The sequence below is a fragment of the Mus pahari genome, chromosome 22 (genome assembly GCF_900095145.1).
Source record: "Mus pahari chromosome 22, PAHARI_EIJ_v1.1, whole genome shotgun sequence".
Lineage (NCBI taxonomy): Eukaryota > Metazoa > Chordata > Mammalia > Rodentia > Muridae > Mus > Mus pahari.
In genome coordinates this window covers 48,845,624-48,867,708 of record NC_034611.1, presented here as the reverse complement: position 1 = coordinate 48,867,708, position 22,085 = coordinate 48,845,624, and the positions used below count along the sequence as shown (strand labels likewise).

General features: G+C 46.0%; 1 protein-coding gene across 3 annotated transcripts in view; it reads left to right on the top strand.

Annotated features, from left to right (window-relative positions):
• The first annotated feature begins 728 nt into the window (after positions 1-728).
• Positions 729-22,085, top strand: part of Gne (glucosamine (UDP-N-acetyl)-2-epimerase/N-acetylmannosamine kinase) — a 36,351-nt gene continuing 14,994 nt past the window's right edge. Inside the window, exons 1-5 of one of the 3 annotated variants that reach the window (XM_021222013.2) lie at positions 729-1,047; positions 6,703-6,908; positions 11,408-11,859; positions 17,001-17,153; positions 19,548-19,760. In XM_021222013.2, coding sequence (XP_021077672.1) covers positions 6,745-6,908; positions 11,408-11,859; positions 17,001-17,153; positions 19,548-19,760 — 982 coding nt within the window. In that variant the 5' untranslated portion in view covers positions 729-1,047; positions 6,703-6,744. Of the gene's footprint in view, positions 1,048-6,702; positions 6,909-8,621; positions 8,682-11,407; positions 11,860-17,000; positions 17,154-19,547; positions 19,761-22,085 lie in introns of those variants that run through there. The other 2 variants (XM_029533358.1, XM_029533357.1) reach the window with 2 other exon arrangements.

Below are 22,085 nucleotides of genomic sequence, written 5' to 3'. Positions count from 1 at the left end.
ACCTGGTCTGCTTAGATATACACATCTCCAACTCTCTATATTTTAACCTAAAATCTGAGGTCCCAAAATGAACCCAGGGGATATGTCTTTGGATATTTTTGTCCCCCTTCCCAACATAGCCACATTGAATTAACCTCCGTGGTGTTTGTTTGTTTGTTTACTAGTAACTCTGTTCTTATTAACTTATGGAGGACAGGTGACAGAATCTGGCTTCTAGGGCACCAACTGTGAGACCCAAATTCGGCCATAGAATTGTCTAGATCCGTGGAGTGGCAGGCAACTCGGAGCTGACTAGTATGTGTATTGTCACTTTGCTCTCAGCCAGAGCCTCGTGGCGGGGGTGGCAAAGCTTAAATTCCAGGGTGCACTCTAGGACTGCGGACAGAGTTGCCTTGGAGTTTGGTCCACGAGATGGCTCTCAGCTTGGGTGCAAAGCTAAAATAACCATCTCGTGGGAGAACTCGGGCTTAACTGTGGGCTCTGCCAGGGAAGAGAACACCCCCAGGCGAGAATAAGGTTCAGCAAACCGAGTGGATGCCACTACCAGAGGCGACACGACAGCGGAAGGCGCGCCACACGACTGGCCAACAGAAAAACGCCAAGGAGGGGCTGGGACCGGGCGGGGGCGGAGCCGGAGCGATCGACGGTTCGGCGCTCCGCGGGAGCGGGGGTGGGGTGGGGGGTGTGCGTGGCGAATGCAGGAGCGATGGCTGGGGCTGGGTCGAGCGCCGAGTCGTCGAGCGGCGCCGGGTAGCGGAAGCCGCGGGGTGCGCTTGCCGGGGCCTGCCCTGTGGACCCGCTGGACGCGAGCCTGCCAAGTGCCGAGGTGGCGCCGGAGGGAACTAACCCGGCGGAGGCCACGAGTCAGTCGGTGACTCACGAGCATTGTGCCAGGCTCCGGCACCTCCGCTGCAGCTGTGGGCCTCGCGCTGGGCACCGGGGTTCTGCGGGGCAGGGCGCCTCTCCCGCCCGGTGCGTTGCTCCGGCGTGGGATCCCGGAGCTGTCAGACTCAGCGTGCAGGTGAATGGGGACCGGGGCTTGCAGAGGTAGGCCTGGCCAGGCTCCTGCTCATCCGTGCCCACAGCAGGCGGCACGGCCCTGGGTCCCTGGGCGGAGGCGTGAGATAGCTGCGGGGGCCCAGCACTGCCTAGCGGGGAGAGGGTTTGCACCGAGGGACGTCTTGGAGGCTTGCACAACTCTGACCGTCTGGACTCCCGGCGTCCTTGGAAATTTGATAGCCGTTTATATCCATCCTTGTACAGGCTTGTAAAGTTGTTAGAGCAAGGGATAGATCTGCTTTGCTCCTTGATAGGAGGGGTGTGGCGGCGGGGAATGGTTTAACAGTAAAGATAATGGTTTAGCCCGACTGTAGGGGCTCTGGAAGGAACATCAAACTGAATTGTGATAGCTGGGCAGCAGGGTTCTGAGAGCTCTATGCAGCCCTTCCCTTTTTATTGCGGTGAGTTCCATCCGCTCTGAGTGAAAGAAAGGAGTGTCTCAAGTTCTCCGGAAAGGTTTGCACCCGTGGATGTTTGTGGAATGTACACACAAGGTAGAGGGTGTGTGCGGCAGTGACCTGCGTGTAGGAAGGTCATCTAGACTTGGGTTTGAATTGACGTTCTGTCAGTCATTAACTAACTGTGATTTAGAGCAAGTGGATTTTTTTTTCTATACCTCAGTGTCCCTGTCTGTATAGTAGAGAAAATGAGGATGGAATAATGCGTATAACGCCATGTTAGCCCACTGCTGGTGGAAGCGCTGAGCAAATGTTTACTTTACCGTTATTCTCTCTGCTGGTGACTATTTGCACAAGTGTGCTTATACTTTCTCGTGGTTGGGACATACACTTACCCTTTTGCAGCATTTATAAAAGCGCAATTGAGTTGAATGTAGTTTGTGAGCATTGCCATTTCTCGGAGCCGGGGAGATAGCTGCTGGTGCTGCTGCTGCTGCTGGTGTAAGGCTGAAAACTTGACTTGAGTTTGGGTGCTCCGAACCCAGTAAAACCGGTCCTATAATTCGAGCAGCTGTAATCCCAGCAATCTGAAGCCTTGGGACCTTGGGAGGGGGCGGGGAGACCTGTTTCCAACAAGGTAAAAGTGTACCGGAGAGCTGGTGAGGTTGTTCAGTGAGACAGGCAACTCAAAGGCAGGGAAAATGAAGTAAAAAGCTCTATTGGAGCAAGCTGGCAGCTCCTAGTGGGATGGGTTGGGTCCCGGACTCAGGAGTTCTGGCAGGTGGACTCTGGGTTGGGCATTTTATAAAACCCCTGCGTTCTCTCATTTCCCTAATTGTCTGGTCCTCTGGTCCAAGTGTTTGCCCTGGGCGGCCTTTCCTTTCTGCTGTTTTTGTTTGTTTGGGTGTTTGCTGTTGTGTTCCTGACACACACACACACACACACACACACACACACACGCCAAATCTTACAGAAGTGTGCCCCTGTGCCCCTTATCTGTCTGTACCCCATTTCTTTTTTTTTTTTTTTAAAGACTTATTTATTATTATATGTAAGTACACTGTAGCTGTCTTCAGACACTCCAGAAGAGGGAGTCAGATCTTGTTACGGATGGTTATAAGCCACCATGTGGTTGCTGGGATTTGAACTCGGGACCTTCGGAAGAGTAGTCGGTGCTCTTACCTACTGAGCCATCTCACCAGCCCCTGTACCCCATTTTTAACGGGGTAGTGGCCTGATACTGGAACTTGCCCTCTGGCCTCCACTTTTACCAGGCAGCCAGCCATTTCACTGGCTCCCATGGGACCTCAGACTTTTGTATGGAGATACACAGTATCCACTGGCAAATATAGATACAGTTGATCAACTTTCATGTTTGTTTAACATTCCACTTTGTAAAGAAGCAAGTTTTATCTTGCTTTGCATTGTGCTTTATGAAACCTAAATTCCCTTTAAATGGTTTAAGTCCACTTTGTCACATTCTGCATCCCATGGTGACCATGAAGATGCTGCTCACTATCTGCACCATAAAATGTGTCTTTAATGGTTCAAGTCTTTAATCCCTGCATTCAGGAAGCAGAGGCAGGCAATCTCAGTGAGTTTGAGGTCAGCCTGATCTGTGGAAGAAAAAAAAATCCCAGGACAGCTAAGGGTATATAGAGAGACCCTGTCTCAAAAGATACAAAACAAACAAAACACAACAAAAGTCCCTTTAGGAATATTTCACGCAGAACAAATAACAATTTGGTAAAGTTTTTGATTTTTGTTGCTCCTGTTTGTGAAAGCACAATGGTCGGTGTCTGTGTGTTCCAGGCCCTCTTCCCCAGTGTCAGTTCCTAAATCAAGAGTGAGACTGTTCTCCGTGCCTGTACCCAAATCAAGAGTGAGACTGTTCTCTGTGCCTGTCTCCGTTTTCTGTGCAGAGCCCCACTCAGTCTAAGTACTGTTCATTCAGGATTTCACTTGCATGGCTCTCATAACCCTTCACTTATTGTAAAACTGATATTGTACCTTTGGTTTGATATTTCCGTTGCCTTTACATTTTTCAATGTTCCTATTTAATTCAGAAACATAATATTTAAAAAATAAAGAATGTAACAACAGTTTGTAAAATGTTTTCTATTGCACAATATACATTGTATATATACTTATAAATAAATATGTATATATAGGAAGATGGTACATTCTTATAATTCCTGCATTCTGGAGGCTTAGACAAGAGGATTGTCCAGTTGGGAGCTTATTTAATGAGTGTCAGGCTAGACCAGCCAGGGAGGGCTACCTAGGGCACAAAAAGCAAAACAAAACAAAACAAAACAGAAGAACAAAAACAAAAACCCCTAGATAAGCCCAAGTAACAAATGGTGAGGATAAGGAGAGGAGAGAAAATGGAAAAGAAGAGAAAGTAAAGGAAACCAAACTGGTGCTGCAAACCACTTGGAAGAGCCACGTGGCTGACTGACTGGAGCCTCTAGGAAGGGCCGCGTGGCTGGCTGACCGGAGCCACTAGGAAGGGCCACGTGGCTGAGAGCTCAGCCTGGCACACTCTGTTCTGAGGTGTGTGGTGACTTCTTCATCTGCTTATTTATTTATAGGAACAGGGTCTTACTACAGGACTCTGGCTGGCCTGGAGCTTGCATGTAGACCAGGCAGGTCTGGAACTCCTAGAGATCTGCCTGCCTCTGCCTCCTAAGTGCTGTGCCACACCATATCCAGTACGAAATAATTATTTGTGTGTGTAGATCTTTATTTTTTAAATGTTTTTATTCTCTCAGACATTACATTCCAGGGGCAGTTTTCCCTCCCTCTCCCCCCAGATCCACCCTCCTCTTCCTCTGAAATAACCAGTTTTTAAAATTCAAGAAGTACTCCTCTTAGTGGGGAGGAGGTATGGGATGGGGAGTGGTCTAGGGGCAGACTGGGAGGAGTATGAAGTCTGAGCTGTAAAAAGGGGATTAAATAATAAATATATTTTTTAAAAAAGAAGTACCCCTCCTTAAAAGGTTCTAAGATCTATTTATTTTCCTAAAAAGCTTTGACTTAAAAAACAAAAAGGACACTTGTGTTTTTATAGTTTATACCGCTGACTTAATTGGGTTAGTTAGAGTAGTTGAGTATAACCCGGCAAACACAAGCCACCAGCAGATAGAAAGTTCACGGTTGTGTAAAATAAATAGAAACTGACCAGCTGCCAATCATTTGCTCTACCTCGCCCAGCGAATTAAATGTCACCCACAGTTCAGTCAGTCCACATTTGGTCAGCGGAGGGAGGGTTCTGTGCAAGAACACGTAAGACAGCTGATATGGAAGGATGGTTTTGTCTTTAATGCCTGAGTAGTGCTTTGGCCTCTTTGCAGGACGCTCATTTGGCAACTCACGAGAGCCTTTCATCGGGCAGAATTGGCCTTTACTGGTGTTGTGCTTCATGCTGGGCCTCTTAGTGGGCGTTTGAAGGACAGGAGCAGTTGTTTTAGATGAGGTCGCACTGCAGAAGACTCTGAAGGGCTTCTCTAGTGAGTGTCAGAGGACAGTACGACTCCTATCACAGTCTTACCCAGGCTGTCTGGATTCTTAATTCAAGTTCCAAATATTGATGTACTTCCCAAACCTAAGCACTAAGCTCAGAGTCCGTGGGGGAAAACTTAGCATCACTATTGGGAAGTTTCAAGTGTTCCCTAAAACAAATCCCTCCCCATCCCTTCCCTGTAAGTCTCATTCCCCTCCCCTCTCATCTCTTTGCCCCTTCCTCATTTATGCCTCACCAGACTGACTGCTTCAGATCCTTCCGCCCAGCCTTCTGAGTCCTGGGATTACATGACATGTGACAAGTAGAGACAAATTCCACAAAGCGAGCCATCTCTTGTTCTAATTTTTGACTTTGTGGATGAAGGGTGTGGCATGAGGGTGGGTGGGAAGATAGGTGAGCAGAAGAGGTAGTTACACTAAAGGGTTTTTGTGTCTGTGGTAAGGCCTCAGTGTCAAGAGGAATGTGGCGTCTGTACGGGATGGGGTGAGAAGGACCTGGGTTTATGTGAACCCTTTCCAGAAGAGGTGACGCTCGCTGACTTTTGGAGCCTGAGTGGGAGTCTGGGCAAGAGGGAAAGTTTTCAGCAGAGGCGCTTAGATCTATGAATGGCATAGAGCCACTAGTGAGCCCACAGGCTTTCTGATACACCAATGCTTTGACAGTTGGTAAAGGGAGCAGGGAGAGAGAAGTGGTTTAAAAGACTGGGTGAGGTCTTAGCAGTTTGGATTCTATCCCATTAGTGAGGCACGCTGGTTGGTGTGACGATCAGATCTGTGAAGTTGGGAGCGTCACTTTGAAAGTCTGTGGGAGAAGGCAGGACTAGAGGCCAACATGCCATGGACTCTCAGACTCAAGACAAAAGACTGCTCTAAGGGAAACGCTGGTGGGGGGGTCAGAGACAGACTGAAAGCTCGAGGGTGATTTACAGGGCCTAGGAGGTACTGATGAGGAATGGAAGCAGCAAGGTATCAGGGCGTTTGGGTGGGTGGTCCCTGAGCCATTATGTGGGCATTTGGAGTCCACCTCGATGCCCAGCATGTTGGGACAGGTGGGGTCTTAGAGGTCGACTTTCCTCCAAAGCATCCTTATCTTCCCAAGGGACTGGGAAGTGTGTGGGCAAAGACATGTTCTTTAAAGATGTGAACTGGGGGGTGGGGGGAGCAGTGGTGGCGCATGCCTTTAATCCCAGCACTTGGGTGGCAGAGGTGGGTGAATTTCTGAGCCTACAGAGTGAGTTCCAGGACAGCTAGGGCTACACAGAGAAACCCTGTCTGTGGGGTTGGGGGGGGGGAGTTTGACCTTGAATCTTGGGGAAGTAATTCTCTCTCTAGACCTGCATTCCCCATTTTGTAAGTTGAGGGAGTTAACTGGCTGCACGGTTCTCTACCCAGACTTTCCAACAGTCAACTTCGTTGGGCTTACTTGTAAGTATACGGAGTATTTCTTAAGTTTCTAGTACACAGTTCTAAACTAATTATCAAAGAGCTGATATTTATTTATCTTTTGGAAGAACATTGTGTTTCGGTGTGCCAGTGGGAGAAAGGGATGGAGCTAGGTCAGCCCGCTGGAATTTCATCATCATACACCAGCAAGAGTGTTATGCGGAGCGGCACGGGGGACGAAGGTTACAAGTCAAACAGCTGAAAACGCTGCTTTTCTACCTAGGGGTCATTCCAGTTATAAACAAGAACTTTTTTTTTTTTTTTTTTGTATCATTAGGAACTCTATTTTAAGAAACTCTCCAGTAAAAAAAAGCAAGTCATGGAGAAGAACGGGAACAACCGAAAGCTCCGGGTTTGCGTTGCCACCTGCAACCGAGCCGACTACTCAAAACTGGCCCCGATCATGTTTGGCATCAAGACGGAGCCCGCGTTCTTCGAGCTGGACGTGGTGGTGCTGGGCTCCCACCTGATCGACGACTACGGGTGAGCTGAGTGCTTCTAGCTCTTCCACCTACTGTGTGCCCCGGGGAGCTTGGGTTTGGTAGGCTTGTGGACCTACTGTCAAGTGGTCCTCCCTAGTCTCTGTGCACCTTGTAGAACGTGGGAAGCCTCTCGGAGCTGGCATCTTCAGTTATAAAATAGGGTGAAACCAACATGGCAGTGAAGCCTGTCACAGTGATGCTGTTTAGGAGATACTTGATAACCAACAGCTGGAAACATTACTACACTCAGAAGAAATACCCTAAGTGTGTGTATAATTATATATATATATAATTGGACTATGATAACATGGCTTCAAGGCATAATTTTGGTGCTGGGGTTTGAGCCCAGAGCCTCCAGCATGCTAAACACATGGGCACCCTTTACTTCACCCCAGTGTGTCTTGTGAGTTTCCAGGACAATGAAGTGTAGTGTTGCATGTCTACTACTTGAGAAGCAGAGGCAGGAGGATTGCTTTGAGTTTGAGGCCTGCCCATACTACATAGTGAGTTTTAGTCCAGTAAGGGCTGCACAGGAAGACCCTGTCTGCAGTCAAATAACAACAGAAACCAACACTGGTTTACAGGTGAATTGCACATAAAGTCGTATAAATGAAACAAGATATACAAAAATCTAACTTATTTTGAGGCAAATTAAAATGTACTGTTACCAAGATCGTCGGTATAATGTGTGTGACATTAAAGTTTGCACCATAGGCAGGGTATATTTGAAAACTGAAGGGTAATCTGAGAGAGCCCTGCATGGAGAAACCAGAAAGGAGCCTTGTCTCTGCCCTCGGTGTGCATCTAGTGCACCCTTGTGGTGTGAAATGACCTTGCAGCCTCCCAAGACTGCTGGAGCAGCAGGGCCATAAAGACACTGATGCACATGGAGACCAGTAATCAGGCCTCTGCCTGTCTAAGCAGATCTCCGTCTTTCTCCAGTCTCCACGTGGCAGCCTGCTGTGAGAGGACAGTGGGGAGCAGGGAGCAAGCTCCTGGGAGCTCCCACGGACAGTCTTCTTTTTCAATTGAAATGAATTCTGGCTTTCTAAGAGAGTTCACTTGATTGGTAGGACGTAGTGTGAGCTGGAGGTGAAAATCTCAGTAGGTTTTGTGTGACAAAGCTTGGGCAGGAAGGCTGGCAGGAAGGAAGGAAGGAAGGAAGGAAGGAAGGAAGGAAGGAAGGAAGGAAGGAAGGAAGCTCTCCAGGAAGTGGTAGCAGCCGCAGCACCTGAGGTAGAAAGGTAACATGTGCTGGTGAGACAGGGAAAGTGCGTGCTTGGGTACCGTCTAACATGAGGAGCTGAGAAATGAGCAAACAAGACTGAGAGACTTCATATAACCTTCTGCACCTTCTCAGTTTTAAACTATGAGAATACATTTTACAGATTTTATTTTAGTTTAGTTTTTAGTTTTTTAGGGAGATTTTTGTTTCAATTTGTGAGACAGTTTCTTTTAGCCCAGACAGGCATCAAACTGTATGTAGCCAAGAATGACCTTGTTCTGAAATTACAGACATGTGTCACCATGCCTAGTTCATTTTTGTTTAATAAATAAATAAATTAATTAATTACACAGAATCTATCTATGTAGCCTAAGCTAACCTGGAAATTACTAGGTAGCCCAGGCTAGACTTGAACTTGTGGTGATCCTCCTGTCTCTACCTCCCTAGTAGGGGGAAGGCATCACCATGCTGGCCTTTTGTTTTCCTTAGGTTTTGTTGCTGACTGATTCCAAAGTCTAGGACTTAACTGCCGTCTGCCTCCGTTCCCAAGTAGGTGGGACTTAGGTACACGTTCCTATGCCTGACTTATATAACTTACTTTCACAAGACAATGGAACAGTGTGGGCTGGGGAGACGGCTCCTCAAAAGCCTGATGACCTGAGTTTGATTCCTGGGGCCTACGCAGAGTGGGAGGGGACAGTTCCTGAAAGCTGTCCTCTGTGTAATGCAGCATTCGTGTGCACACTCACACACATGGTGCCTGTACCCACTCACATAATAGTGTCTTTAAAACAACAATAAATGGGCCACAAAAATAAGCTGCTTTCTGTTTCAACTCCCACAGTCCCAGATTTATGTTGGTTCAGTTTAAGGATATTTTAACTTTATTATAACTAAGCTGGAGGGATAGGAATTCAGTAGACACTGTGCTTTAGAGTTTGAATTTGGATTTTTCCTGGGCTACAAGTACGCAGTAAGAACTCAGGGTGCTGAGGCACACCCAGCCCAGCTGCCCATTCTGCCAGGCTCTTTCTAAGCCACAGTGTCTGGTAGAATAGGGTTATAGACTGCACTTTCTTTTTGTGGTGTCTGTTTTGAGACGCTCATTATGTAGCATGGCTGGCTTAAAGCTGGTGTGGACCAGGCTGGTCCAAGCTCACAGCAGGCCTCCTGCCTGTGCTTTCCAAACGTTGTGGTAGCAGGCAGGTGTGGACTTCTAATAGTGCCTGAATGCAGTTTCAGTTTGTGACATTTTTGATTTACAGTGGAATTATAAGGCCTTCCTCTCAGGGTTGTTTTCAGTTGGTATTCTTACACTCTCTCTCTAAGACTTGAATAAGGAGCCGGCCCTGTGACTCAGCAGTTAGGAGCGCTTGTTGCCCTTGGAGAGAACCCAGACTCAGGCACTGGGCACACACATGTGAACAGACAGGCACTCAGGCAGAAGACTCACACACGTGAAAGACAATTAACAAATCTAAAAACATTTTCCAGAGTTGAATGTAAGCATAAAGGAAGCGAATGAAGGCCCTGCCAGCACAGAACCTAGGGCTAGTGGGGAAACTGACCTGTGGGTAAGTCATAAAATACATAACAAACTACGGAAGCTAAAGTGATACTTCTGTGCATCATTTTCTCCCATCATAGGAAGTAAACTTACAGCCTGTAGTGGTGTCATTACTGGGAGATATTAGGAGTAAATATTCAACTCAAATTATAAAATGCTTTTCCAGAAACACCAGTGCAGTTTGTAGGAGTGTCAGAAGAGCTCGTATGAGGTTATTTCTCCCAGTTACCCCTCAAAAGCTCTATAAAAATAATTTTAAATGCTGGATGACTGGAGTGCTGCAGGCCTATAATCCTGCCTACTCTCAAGTTTTAGGTAGGAGGATGTTAAGTTCAGGCTTGCTTAGACATCTTAGTGAGACCTTATCTCAAAATAAAAAATAAAACTAGGGCTCACGATATAGTGTGGTACAGGAGGCCCTGGGGGTCTGTCTCTCTCTCTCTCTCTCTCTCTCTCACACACACACACACACACACACACACACACACACGGGTGGGGGGACATGGGAAACCATCCCTCATTCAATCACAGAAAGGCAAGTAGAAATGTTTGCTGCCGCACTTCTCAAAGGAATCTTGTCAGCACATTACAGGCACGTGCATATCCATGCTTATCATAGCACGGTACACAACAGCCAAGGTGTGGAGCTGACCAGCAGAGGGGTCGCTGAAGGAAATGCGGCTCAGATACATAGTGCCTTTTTATCCAGCCGTAAAAAAATGAAGCTATGACTCAGAAAAATGGAGGGAACTGCCGAGAATTACGTAAAGTAAAATAAGCCAGGTTTGGAAAGACAGGCGGCCTGTTTGCTTTCTCATGTAGAACATAGATTTGAATTAATATATAAGCATGTATTTGTTATATGTACAGATATGAGAGTAGACAGTGGACTGAAGAGAGGGGACAGGAGAGGGCCATAGACTCCATGTGACATGAAAGCAGAAGGGACAACCAAGGAGTGGGGGTGGGGGCATAGTGGGAGTGTGAGTAAGAACACGGTATAATGATGTTATGTGTAAAGTGTCATGGTGACCCCATTGCTTTCTTGAATACTAACTAAAGAAATCATTTTAAAAGTTAAAAGAGGGAGTGGGTGGGTAGGGGGCAGGGGCGGGGGGAGGGTATAGGGAACTTTCGGGATAGCATTTGAAATGTAAATAAAGAAAATATATAATAAAAAAATGGGAAGAAAAAAAGTTAAAAGAAATGTATAGTATGTTGCCACGCCAGGCATCCTGGTACCCTGCTTTTTGTTTTGTTTATTTATTTATTTATTTATTTATGGTTTAAAAAAAAATCTGTGTTTTGGAAACTTTTCCCCCTATTAAAATGGCAATTGCTTCTTGAAAAAAAGCAGATGAGTAATAAAAAGTAAAAGGCCTGACCATTATTAAAAGTCGAACTTCGTTCTGCCCCCAGAAGAAAATCCCCCCACGCCCCCTCCCCCGATGCTGCCCCAGAGCTGCACAGCTGAGAGGCCCAGGGAAGGCTTTCTCTTGATCCGAGCGAGTGACAGCCACTGGCTTTTTATGTGACACTGTGAATCCTGAATAAATGCAGTTGTGGCCTTTGCTCACTGTTTACAGCTTATATTTCAAAGTAATTACTTGTTTTAGCAAGAAAAATATAAGCAAGTATCTCACTTCAGGGGTAGCATGTTGCTTTCTTATATAAGAACACGGTGTCCCATCTTGTTGCTCTTGTTTAGAAACACATACCGCATGATTGAGCAAGATGACTTTGACATTAACACCAGGCTGCACACAATTGTTAGAGGGGAAGATGAAGCGGCTATGGTAGAGTCGGTAGGCCTAGCGCTAGTGAAGCTACCGGATGTCCTCAACCGCCTGAAGCCTGACATCATGATTGTTCACGGGGACCGATTTGACGCCCTTGCTCTGGCGACGTCTGCTGCCTTGATGAACATCCGCATCCTTCACATTGAGGGAGGAGAGGTCAGCGGAACCATTGATGACTCTATCAGGCATGCCATAACAAAACTGGCTCACTACCATGTGTGCTGCACCAGAAGTGCAGAGCAACACCTGATCTCCATGTGTGAGGACCACGACCGCATCCTTTTGGCAGGCTGCCCTTCCTATGACAAACTGCTCTCAGCCAAGAACAAAGACTATATGAGCATCATCCGGATGTGGCTAGGTATGTATCCAGACTTTAGTCAGGCTAATGGTTGTTTTGCCACAAAGTACTGGGTATATTTCAATCTTTTTGGAAACACGTGGACACAGTATCCCATTAGCAGTCAGAGAGCTAAGACACAGAACTTCATAGTTCTTGCCTTGCATTGTATCTTTACCTCCAAGCTTATCCATAAAGTAGACATGCTGGATTGTTTTAAATGATTGTACATGGAGTGCCTTAACTCCATTAAGTATTTTAAATACTTTAGTATATTTACTAATATGTTAAATATTTTAGTAAATGGTACTTATAAGAACAGTTCTTTAAAAATTAATTTTATACTCCCAGCACTTGGGAGGCAGAGGCAGGCGGATTTCTGAGTTGGAGGCCAGCCTGGTCTACAGAGTGAGTTCCAGGACAGCCAGGGCTACACAGAGAAACCCTGTCTCAAAAAACCAAAAAAAAAAAGATTTAATTTTATTATGTGTGCATTTGCACATGTGTATGTGTTTAAATCATGATGTGCATATATACAGAGGTCTAAGGACAACCCTAAGTCAGTATGTTCTTCCACAGTGTGATCTAGGGGTTGAACTCAGGTCGACAGACTTGAGCACTTAACCAGATGGCCTTCTGCTGTTTTTCTCTCTTCTCTTCTCTTCTCTTCTCTTCTCTTCTCTTCTCTTCTCTTCTCTTCTCTTCTCTTCTCTTCTCTTCTCTCTTCCCTTTTCTTTTTTCTTTTCTTTTTCTCATTTATTTATTTATTTATTTATTATATATGACTACACTGTAGCTATCTTCAGACACACCAGAAGAGGGCATCAGATCCCATTTCAGATGGTTGTGAGCCACTGTGTGGTTGCTGAGAATTGAACTGAGGACCTCTGGAAGAGCATTCAGAGCTCTTAACCGCTGAGCCATCTATCCAGCCCCTCCCCCACCATCACTATCTTTTTTTTTTAGACAGGATCTAGTACAGTTTGGCCTTGCACTTGTTATATAGCTCAGGATAACCTTGAACTCCTGATCCTCCTGCATCTACTTCCTAAGGGCTAGGATCGTGCAATCACATGATAGATACCACACCTGTCCGTGGGCACAGTTCTTACTTTGTCAACAAATGGGGAAAAGGACAAGGAGATGGCTCACTGGGTCAGAGGTTTGGCTTACAAGCATGAAGACCTGAGTCGGATCCCTAAGGGCACACATAAAAAGGCCAGCTGTGGTGCTGTGTGCTTGTCCCGGCTGTCTAGCTTCATTGGTAAGCTTCTGATTTGGTCAGAGAGACTGTCTCAGGAGTAAGGTGGAGTACAATTGAAGAAGACAGCCAGGGTTTTCTTCTGACCTCCACCTGTACACACAGGCGTATCGTGCTGGGAATAAGCTAGAACACTGTACAATGTGATGTCGTTTCTGCACGAGCTACAGTGGGAAGGCTAGAAAGTGTGTAAATCTAGTTCTTTATAGATTCTTTGCCAGTGTGAGCTTAGGGTACTTTGACTTTTTCTGCCTTTTTTTCCTTATAATGGACAATTGTTTTCCCTTTGTGTGTGTGCCTGTGGTATATGTGTATGGTAAGTGTGCACATGTGTGTGTGCCTGTGGTATATGTGTATGGTAAGTGTGTACATGTGTGTGTGTGGAGGCCAGAGGTCACACTCAGTGTTTTCCTCTATTGTTTATTATTTGAAACATGGTCTCTCACTGAAACTGCAGCTGCTGATTTGGCCAAACTGGCTGGGCAACCCGCCACAGAGAGTTTCTTGTCTTCCCGAATGCCACAGCTGCCATTACAGGCCAACACTCCCGTACCTGCTCTTGTAGTTCTGGGCTTTGGTTGTTTTTCAGGCAGGGTTTCCTGTGTAGTCCTGCCTGGCCTGGAATTTGCTATATAAACGAGGCCAGCCTTGAACTCACAGAGCTCCTCCTTCTCCGGCTTCCCTTCTAAGTCCTAGGATAAAAAGGTGTGCGCCACCATGCCTGATTCAAACCTGTGGGGTTGGGTTTGTTTTTTGGTTGTTTTTGTTTTAAGTGTGGGTTCTAGGGATCTGAACCCTGGTCCTCGTGCTTACACCAAGCAGTTTAAGGGGCGCTGGTTATTAAACAGTGGCAGGTGTGGTACTGGATTCTGTGGTCTTCATAAATAAGCCTTCAAGTCTGAAAATTAATAGTAAGAATACTAGGCCAGGCAGTGGTGACGCACGCCTTTAGTCCCAGCACTTGGAGGCAGAGGCAGGCGGATTTCTGAGTTGGAGGCCAGCCTGGTCTACAGAGTGAGTTCCAGGAGAGCCAGGGCTGCACAGAGAAACCAAAACAAAGCAGAAAACCAAATCCACAGTGAAAGCACGGAGTTGGGAGATGAGGAATAGTGGCCTGTTTACAGCTCTTTATGGGAAGCAGATCTGTTGAAGAATGAAGTTAAAGAATGGAAATTGGTAATTGCATAATCAAAGAAATAAAGTGTTACTTTTATCTATTTTTAAACTTACTTTGCGTGTGTCTAAGTGTGTGTGAGTGTGTGTGTGCGCCACAGTATACTGTGAGGTCAGAGGACACTGTGGGAGTCAGCCCCCTAAGAGGTCAGTGGACACTGTGTGGGTGTCAGCCCCCTCACCTCGTGGGCCCTGAGCTCAGGCTCCAGTCGTCAGGGTCAGCAGAGGCACATTCTCCACTGAGCCTCTTGATGGGCCCAAATTAGCTCTGTTCTTAATGTAGGCGTACTAACCCAGGAAAGGGATTGGGCTGTCTCATGGGTAAGCTGATCCCTTCTTACACGCCTGTCCTTGGATAGGTATGCTGGTGGGCCATGCGTGTCTCTCCTCTCCTCTCACTCCACCCTGGTCATGCCATCAGCTTTGCGCTATTATAAAAATACATCACTGAAAAACGCCAATGAGTAAAAAGTGACCATTGGAAAGTGAGAGCTGAGGGCCAGCGAGCGAGCGAGCTCTGTGGTAAAGGCTGTGCCATCCTGACAGTGCCATCCTGACAGCCCACATAAAGCCAGGAAGAGAACGGAATCCACCAAATTGACCTCTGACCCCCACGTGTGTGCAGTGCATGCACACCACCACACATCATGCCCACAAAAGAATGCTAATTTTTTTTTTTTTTTTTGGTTTTTCGAGACACGGTTTCTCTGTATAGCCTTGGCTGTCCTAGAACTCACTTTGTAGACCAGGCTAGCCTCGAACTCAGAAATCCTCCTGCCTCTGCCTCCCAAGTGCTGGGATTAAAGGCATGTGCCACCACGTCTGGCTAGAATGCTAATTTTTTAAATGAAGAAACAGTGCATTAAGATTGTAATTCAGACTTTGAGCCCTATTTGACCATGATAGAAAGAGCAAAACCTGGACTTTTAGTTTTTATATTTATTTATTTTTAGACAGAGCTTGCTCTATAGCTCTGGCTATCCTTGTATTCATTGCATGGCCCAGGCTAGTCTTGAACTTGTGGCATTCCTGCCCCATCTTCACATGCGTGGGGCTTACAAGTGTGCACACGACACCCAGCCCCTTATTTTGTTTTTTAAACCAGAGAAGAAGAAAACACAAGACACTGAACAGAACTGTTGCTCTGGTAACAATGCATTTTGTACAAATAACACATTTTACTTTTCCACTAATAGCTTCTCTTGTTTTCACTGTGCTTATAGGAAAATAAATTGAACAGGTCACTCTCAACATGCAGCATTATAACCTGAACATTAATATGATCCCAGTGAAGTATCAGCAAGGTCAAAAAGATACACTAAGCTCTTAATAGTGAGAGACATCACACAGTAAATGTCAGACTTCAATGCCAGGAATAGATAGTTTTGGTTCAGTGGCTTGAGCTTTCTTTCTCAGAAGAAAGAGGGTTTTCTTTGAAAGGGAAATGTGTTCCAGGTCAGCCACCACTACATAGTGAGACCCTCAAAAACAAACTAACAAACAGCACCTGGCCAGGTACAGTGGCACATGCCCGTAATCCTAGCACTTGGGAGGAGTTCAAGGTCCTCTTTGGCTATATTAAGTGCAAATCTAGCCTGAACACAGGAGACCCTGTGTCAAAACAAAACAAACAGTCTAGGGTGGTGAGATGGCTTAGCTGGTAAGACACCTGACCCAAGCCTGAGTTTGGTTTCTGGGACCTATCCGGAAGAAGGGAACTAACTGAAAGTCACCCTGTGTATGCCACAGCATGTCCACGACCCATCACAGTAATAATAACAAATAAAGTTTTAAAAACTACACTCCAAATAGAAGTTCCACAAGAAGTAGAAACCTCTCATGGAGGGAGCTGCTGAAGTCCTCCCCCTGAGTCGTCTGCTCCCTCCCTCCCTCCCCATCCGTGGACTGTATCTGATGCTCCTTTGCATGGGACTGTAGAACTCCTTAGCATCCCAACCCTCAGGGCTAGCCGTAGCGGCTACCTGATTAGTGAATGCTGGCTTTAATTCCCAGACTCCTAGAGTGAGGTGACCCCCTCCCTTTCAAAGAACACCCCCTGAGAAGAGATCAAAGTCTTTCTGTATGCTTTCAAGGTAATAGACAAAATAACGAAGGTGAAGAGACTCTGAAAGGAGCTGGCATCCTTCGGAGCATACTGTCTGCATAGACTTTGGTGCCCTGGATACCACTGTGAGGATGATTACCAGGACCTTGACCACCATGGTAAAGGCTGACAGCATTCCTCTGTTTACCAGTCAGGAATGAGCTTATTTACATTACAGCACCACGTGTCGTGACTGTGGGTTGGGAGAACTATACATGGTATTTTCCTGTCGATTATGGTACCAGTACTGAGGTTACGTGGTAACCTACGGACTTGTCCTTTAGACTTCTAACGATAATGAGAGAAGCTGGCTCCCTCTTCACCTTTGAAAATGTGTTCCAGGCCAGCCACACTACATAGTGAGATTCCACCTTAAAAACGAAAAAACGGCAGCACCGGCCGGGCCTGGTGGCACAGGCCTTTAATCCCAGCACTCGGGAGGCAGAGGCAGGCGGATTTCTGAGTTCAAGGCCAGCCTGGTCTACCAAGTGAGTTCCAGGACAGTCAGGGCTATACAGAGAAACCCTGTCTTGAAAAACCAAAAAAAAAAAAAAAAAAAAAAAAACGGCAGCACCGACAAGAGTCTCAACTGATGAAGCACTGTGGTTCCCTTTCTTTAAACAGGTGATGATGTAAAATGTAAGGATTACATCGTTGCCCTGCAGCATCCCGTGACCACTGACATTAAGCATTCAATAAAGATGTTCGAGCTAACACTGGATGCCCTGATCTCGTTTAACAAGAGGACCCTAGTTCTGTTTCCAAATATCGACGCAGGTAATGGAACTTGAAGATGAGATTACGCCCTTTACCTTTTCAAACCTTAACCTCTGTCACCCCTTTTCTTGCCTGTCACCTTTCCTTGGATCTTATTATTAAAGGCTCTTCTGAAATGCATTCTAATCAAAGGTCACCTATCTTGCTGTAGATCAAGATATTTGATATTTTTGTCAAGTCCAGCGGAAACAGTAGGAAATAAATACTTTTAAAGGATCTCACTGGTGTACAGTTTACTCTCGTATTTGGTCGTTTCCCTCCTGTGTCCACTGAGAAGAAACTGAGGCCTATGAGACAAAAACCTTAAGTCGGGGTAGCCGGGCAGTGGTGGCACACGCCTTTAATCCCAGCACTTGGGAGGCAGAGACAGGCGGATTTCTGAGTTCGAGGCCAGCCTGGTCTACAGAGTGAGTTTCAGGACAGCCAAGATCTACGCAGAGAAACCCTGTCTCAAAAAACAAAACAAATCAAAACAACAACAAAAACAAACAAACAAAAAAGTCAGGGTGAAAAGTGTCTTTTGGCAAGTATGGTTGCCACTGACTTCAGTAAGATGACTTTATTATTAATTGTTCTCTTTCCTATTTATGTTAGTTATGCTTCAGCGTGTGATCTTGAGATTAGGTAGTTTAGATCTGGAGTCCCCAACCAGTCCATCCTCGGGCCTGCTATGGATGATCACATACCTGAGAGCCGTGAACTTCAGGGCTAATCTAAATCATAGGCAAGTTGATGGGGGTCTGACATATAAAAGATGGAGGTTGAATCAGGGCCTGACACTAAGGGACTTTCAGAAACTGATGTGAACATTACTCACTGTAGAACTCTGGGTTCTTTTCATAACACAAGTTAGACCTTTTCTTTGAAATGCTGAAGATATTACCTTCTATTCCAGAAGAATCTTTTCTTTTCTTTTTTAAAGATCTATTTACTTATTTTATGTGAGTATACCATTGATAATTTTGGACACACCAGAAGAGTTCATAGAAATCCCATTACAGATGGTTGTGAGCCACCATGTGATTGCTGGGAATTGAACTCAAGATCTTTGGAAGGGGTAGTCCGTGCTCTTAACTGCTAAGTCATCTCTCCAGCCCCAGAAGAATCTTTTGTGCTTGAAGAAACAAGACTCAAGCCTGATTTTGATCAGGCAATATAGCAGTATTTCAAAACCTTTATGGTTCTTTTGGACCCTATAGGTTCTGTCTAAATAATTATAATCTATCTGCTTAGTTCCAAATGCTTGTAATAACTTTCCTGAATGTGTTCACTTTACAATTAGAGATAATTTTCTTCTGTTAAAAATAAAATGGACCCTGAGATGTAGTGTGGTGTCTCTGTAGTCACAGCTACTTAGGAGGCTGAGGGGAAGGATCTCTTGGGACACTGACTCAAAGAAAAAAGCATTCCAATTTAAAGGAAAATTACTTATGTCAGGTCTCCACACGTGCCTCTGCTGTCCATGATGCCACAGGGACCTTTGTTAGTATCTGGCTTAGTGCCCAAGTATGCCTGCAGTTTGCCCGAGGTGGGCCCTGGGAGAGAACTAGATTAGTGCATGTGGCTTCGGCTTGAAACCAAAGTGGAGCCTTGGCATAGCAGGACCTTCTGGAGTGCCATGTTCTCCCATAATTGCAGGTGAGGGTTGGTATGTTAGGAAAGTGGCCTGCCATCTTGCAGGGCGTTGAACCCTGAGCCCATTTACCTGTCTCACCACATAGAGTTTAAACAAAGAGACACATGCCCAGCTTCTAGTGGGTTGATGACTTCTATCCACTGGTGAACATTGCACGGTCAGTGACTTGTCTTCCAGTCAGATGACCAATGTGCATGTACACACGCGTGTGCATGCCCACACACAATAGTGGAAAAAGACAAAGATGAGGGAGTGGAGATCATTAAGTATTGGGTTTTTTTTTTCTCATAAATTTAAAGTGTTTTAAAGTGGTGCATTTTACAATAAAATACCAGCTGTGGTACTGGACCCTATCCATATTGCCTTGGAGTTTAGTTCACCAAGGTGGGGGTCTGGGAAAATGTGAGCAAAGTCAGGCAAAGCTGCTCTAACCGGCAGCCTATGCCCTGCCTGCTTAGAAACTGCTGGCTTGTTTTAGCCTCTTAATTGTGCCAAAAGTTTATACGGAGGTATTAATAAAATATATTGACTTGCTAAGTTCTAATTGAAACCCCCACCTGCTACTATATCAGCTCTTGGATGAGATGCAGAGATGCTCATGAAAATCCCAGCACAAGACAGGGGAAGATGAGTGGCCACGTGACTACTTTCCTAGTAACTCGTAGGAGGATTACGGCTGCATTCATCACTCAGAAGTATGTCTTTGTCTCATTGATTAAACGGTTACGTTTCATCATGCGATGTGATCACTTTCACAGGCAGCAAGGAGATGGTTCGAGTAATGCGGAAGAAGGGCATTGAGCATCACCCCAATTTCCGCGCAGTCAAGCACGTCCCATTCGACCAGTTCATACAGCTGGTTGCCCACGCTGGCTGCATGATTGGGAATAGCAGCTGTGGCGTGAGAGAGGTTGGCGCCTTCGGAACACCTGTGATCAACCTGGGCACGCGGCAGATAGGAAGAGAAACCGGTACCTACCTTTGCCTGTGTCTTAGCCGACCAGCTTTGCTCTGTCTGGGATGGGTCGGCACTGGCCACATTCTTTATGTTTACTGGGTTTTTTTGTTTTGTTTTTCATTTTTTTGAGAACTTCATATGTGAGTGATGTACTTACATTCACATCATGTCTACTCCTTCTCCCTCTCCAACTCCTGTTTTCCCCAAACTCCTTCTCAAATGCATGACTTATTGCTTTGCGCGCGCGCGCGCACACACACACACACACACACACACACACACACACACACACACGGGCACGTGCGTGCACACGTGCGTGTGCGCACACACATATGCGCACGCGCATACACCGCTACTGAATCCATTTCTGTTGCTTGTTGTACTTGTGTTTAGGGTGGACCACTTGGGCTAGGATAATCTCTAGGGAGCTGCTCATCCCCTCTCACTAAGCACTGATGGCCCGTACGTCTCCCATTTGGGGTGAGGTCTTGTGAAGTCCCCACCCACACTGTTGTGTCAGCTGGTCATGTTTAGGCAGCCATATTGTTGACATTTGGTGGGTGCAACTTCCCTGTCAAGTCTAGAAGATACTATTTAAAAGTGGGCGTCCTGGTCCTCTGCCTCCTAAAATCTTTCTACACTCGTGTCTGTGATTTCCCCCGAGCCTTAAGTGTAGGGTTGCTTTATAGATGTACTTCACTCCCTACATGTTGAGCAGGTATGACTCTCTGAAATAGATGAATGTAAAAAGAAGCTTCTTTAACGAGAGGTGAGAGCTACACATTTCTGTGGGTATAAGGATAATTACTTAGAGTGTAGCTACAAGTTATGTTGGTTTAGGAAAATGGTGGTAGTAAATTCTCCCGTAGGTTCTGTGACCTCTCCAGCTATGGCTAGCTGACTAAGTTTACAGTACGAGCCATGAATCCATCCTGGTGAGTGGCCTGAAGTCCAGTTAAACCGCTTCTGGTTACCCCGAGAAAAATGCCACTCTTGAACCCTGGGATAACTGGCCAGGCAGTCACTGTGGTCTGTGGGCGTTACAGCCAGGCAGGACTGCTGACTGCTTTTCTCCCTTGGCCGCTCACACGGCACCTTCTGAGACTTTGAGAGCTGGTCCTCAGGGAGGGGGCTCCTAGGTCAGCTCTAGCACAGATAGGCCAAGTCCTGTGTCCTGTGTGCTGGTTCATCCAGCAAGCTTTGTGTTCCAGTTCTAGAATACAACCAGGGACAACGGCAATGGCCTATATTGTTTAGGGATCTTTTGAACCCCCTAACCAACAATTCAAAGGAAGGTTTCTTTCTTTTTTTTTTTTCAAGATTGATTGATTGATTTTATGCATGTGAGTACACATACGATATCGCTGTCTTCAGACACACCAGAAGAGGGCATCAGATCCCATTGCAAATGGTTGGGAGCCACCATGTGGTTGCTGGGAGTTGAACTCAGGACCTTTGGAAGAGCAGCCAGTGCTCTTAACCTGGTTCCCTATTCTTAGCACTGGGGGTTTTGTTAGATAGCCTGTGGCCCTTTGTGTGTGGGGGGGTGGGGGGAAGTAGACATTATTATCACCTCATATGCCATAAATCTACTTAATCTTGTACAATTACGCATTTTCCTGGGGTTTCCCCAAACATCCTGATGTCATTTATCTCTCCCTCTTCCCTCTCCCTCTGTATTACTTTCCCTCCAGACCTCCAAAGCCCCCCATCTCCCTTCCCCCACCCCCAGAACCTGTGTCATGCTACCTCCCTCTCCCCGTGGTCCCTTTCTGCTTTCCTGGCTTCTGTGCTTATTCCAAGTTAGACACTAAATTGGGGGCTGGGATCCGCAAATCAGAGAGCACACAGCGTTTATATCTTTACATGTGAGTTACCTCATTTGGTGTGTTTTCCAGTCCCATCTGTTTCCCTGCATATTTCATGATTTATCTATTCAACAGTTGGCGGGCTTGTAGGTTGTTTCTGTATCCTACCTGTTGTGACTAGAGCATCAGGGAGCACGGGTGAGCAGGCGTCTGTCATAGGATTTTAAGGTCTGTAGGTACGTCTGGCCACATGCTTTTGTGAACAAGTAGGCAGGGGACATGAATGACCAGTCATAGCCTAATATCCACAGTAACGCACGTGATCATCATTTTTATAGAGCTACTAGCATTTTTATTGCTTTGTAAAATCAATTAGAGCTAAATGCTTAATTAGTTTGTTTGTTTGTTTTTTTTTTTTTTTTTTAAAGATTTCTTTATTTATTATATGTAAGTACATTGTAGCTGTCTTCAGACACTCCAGAAGAGGGCATCAGATCTTGTTACGGATGGTTGTGAGCCACCATGTGGTT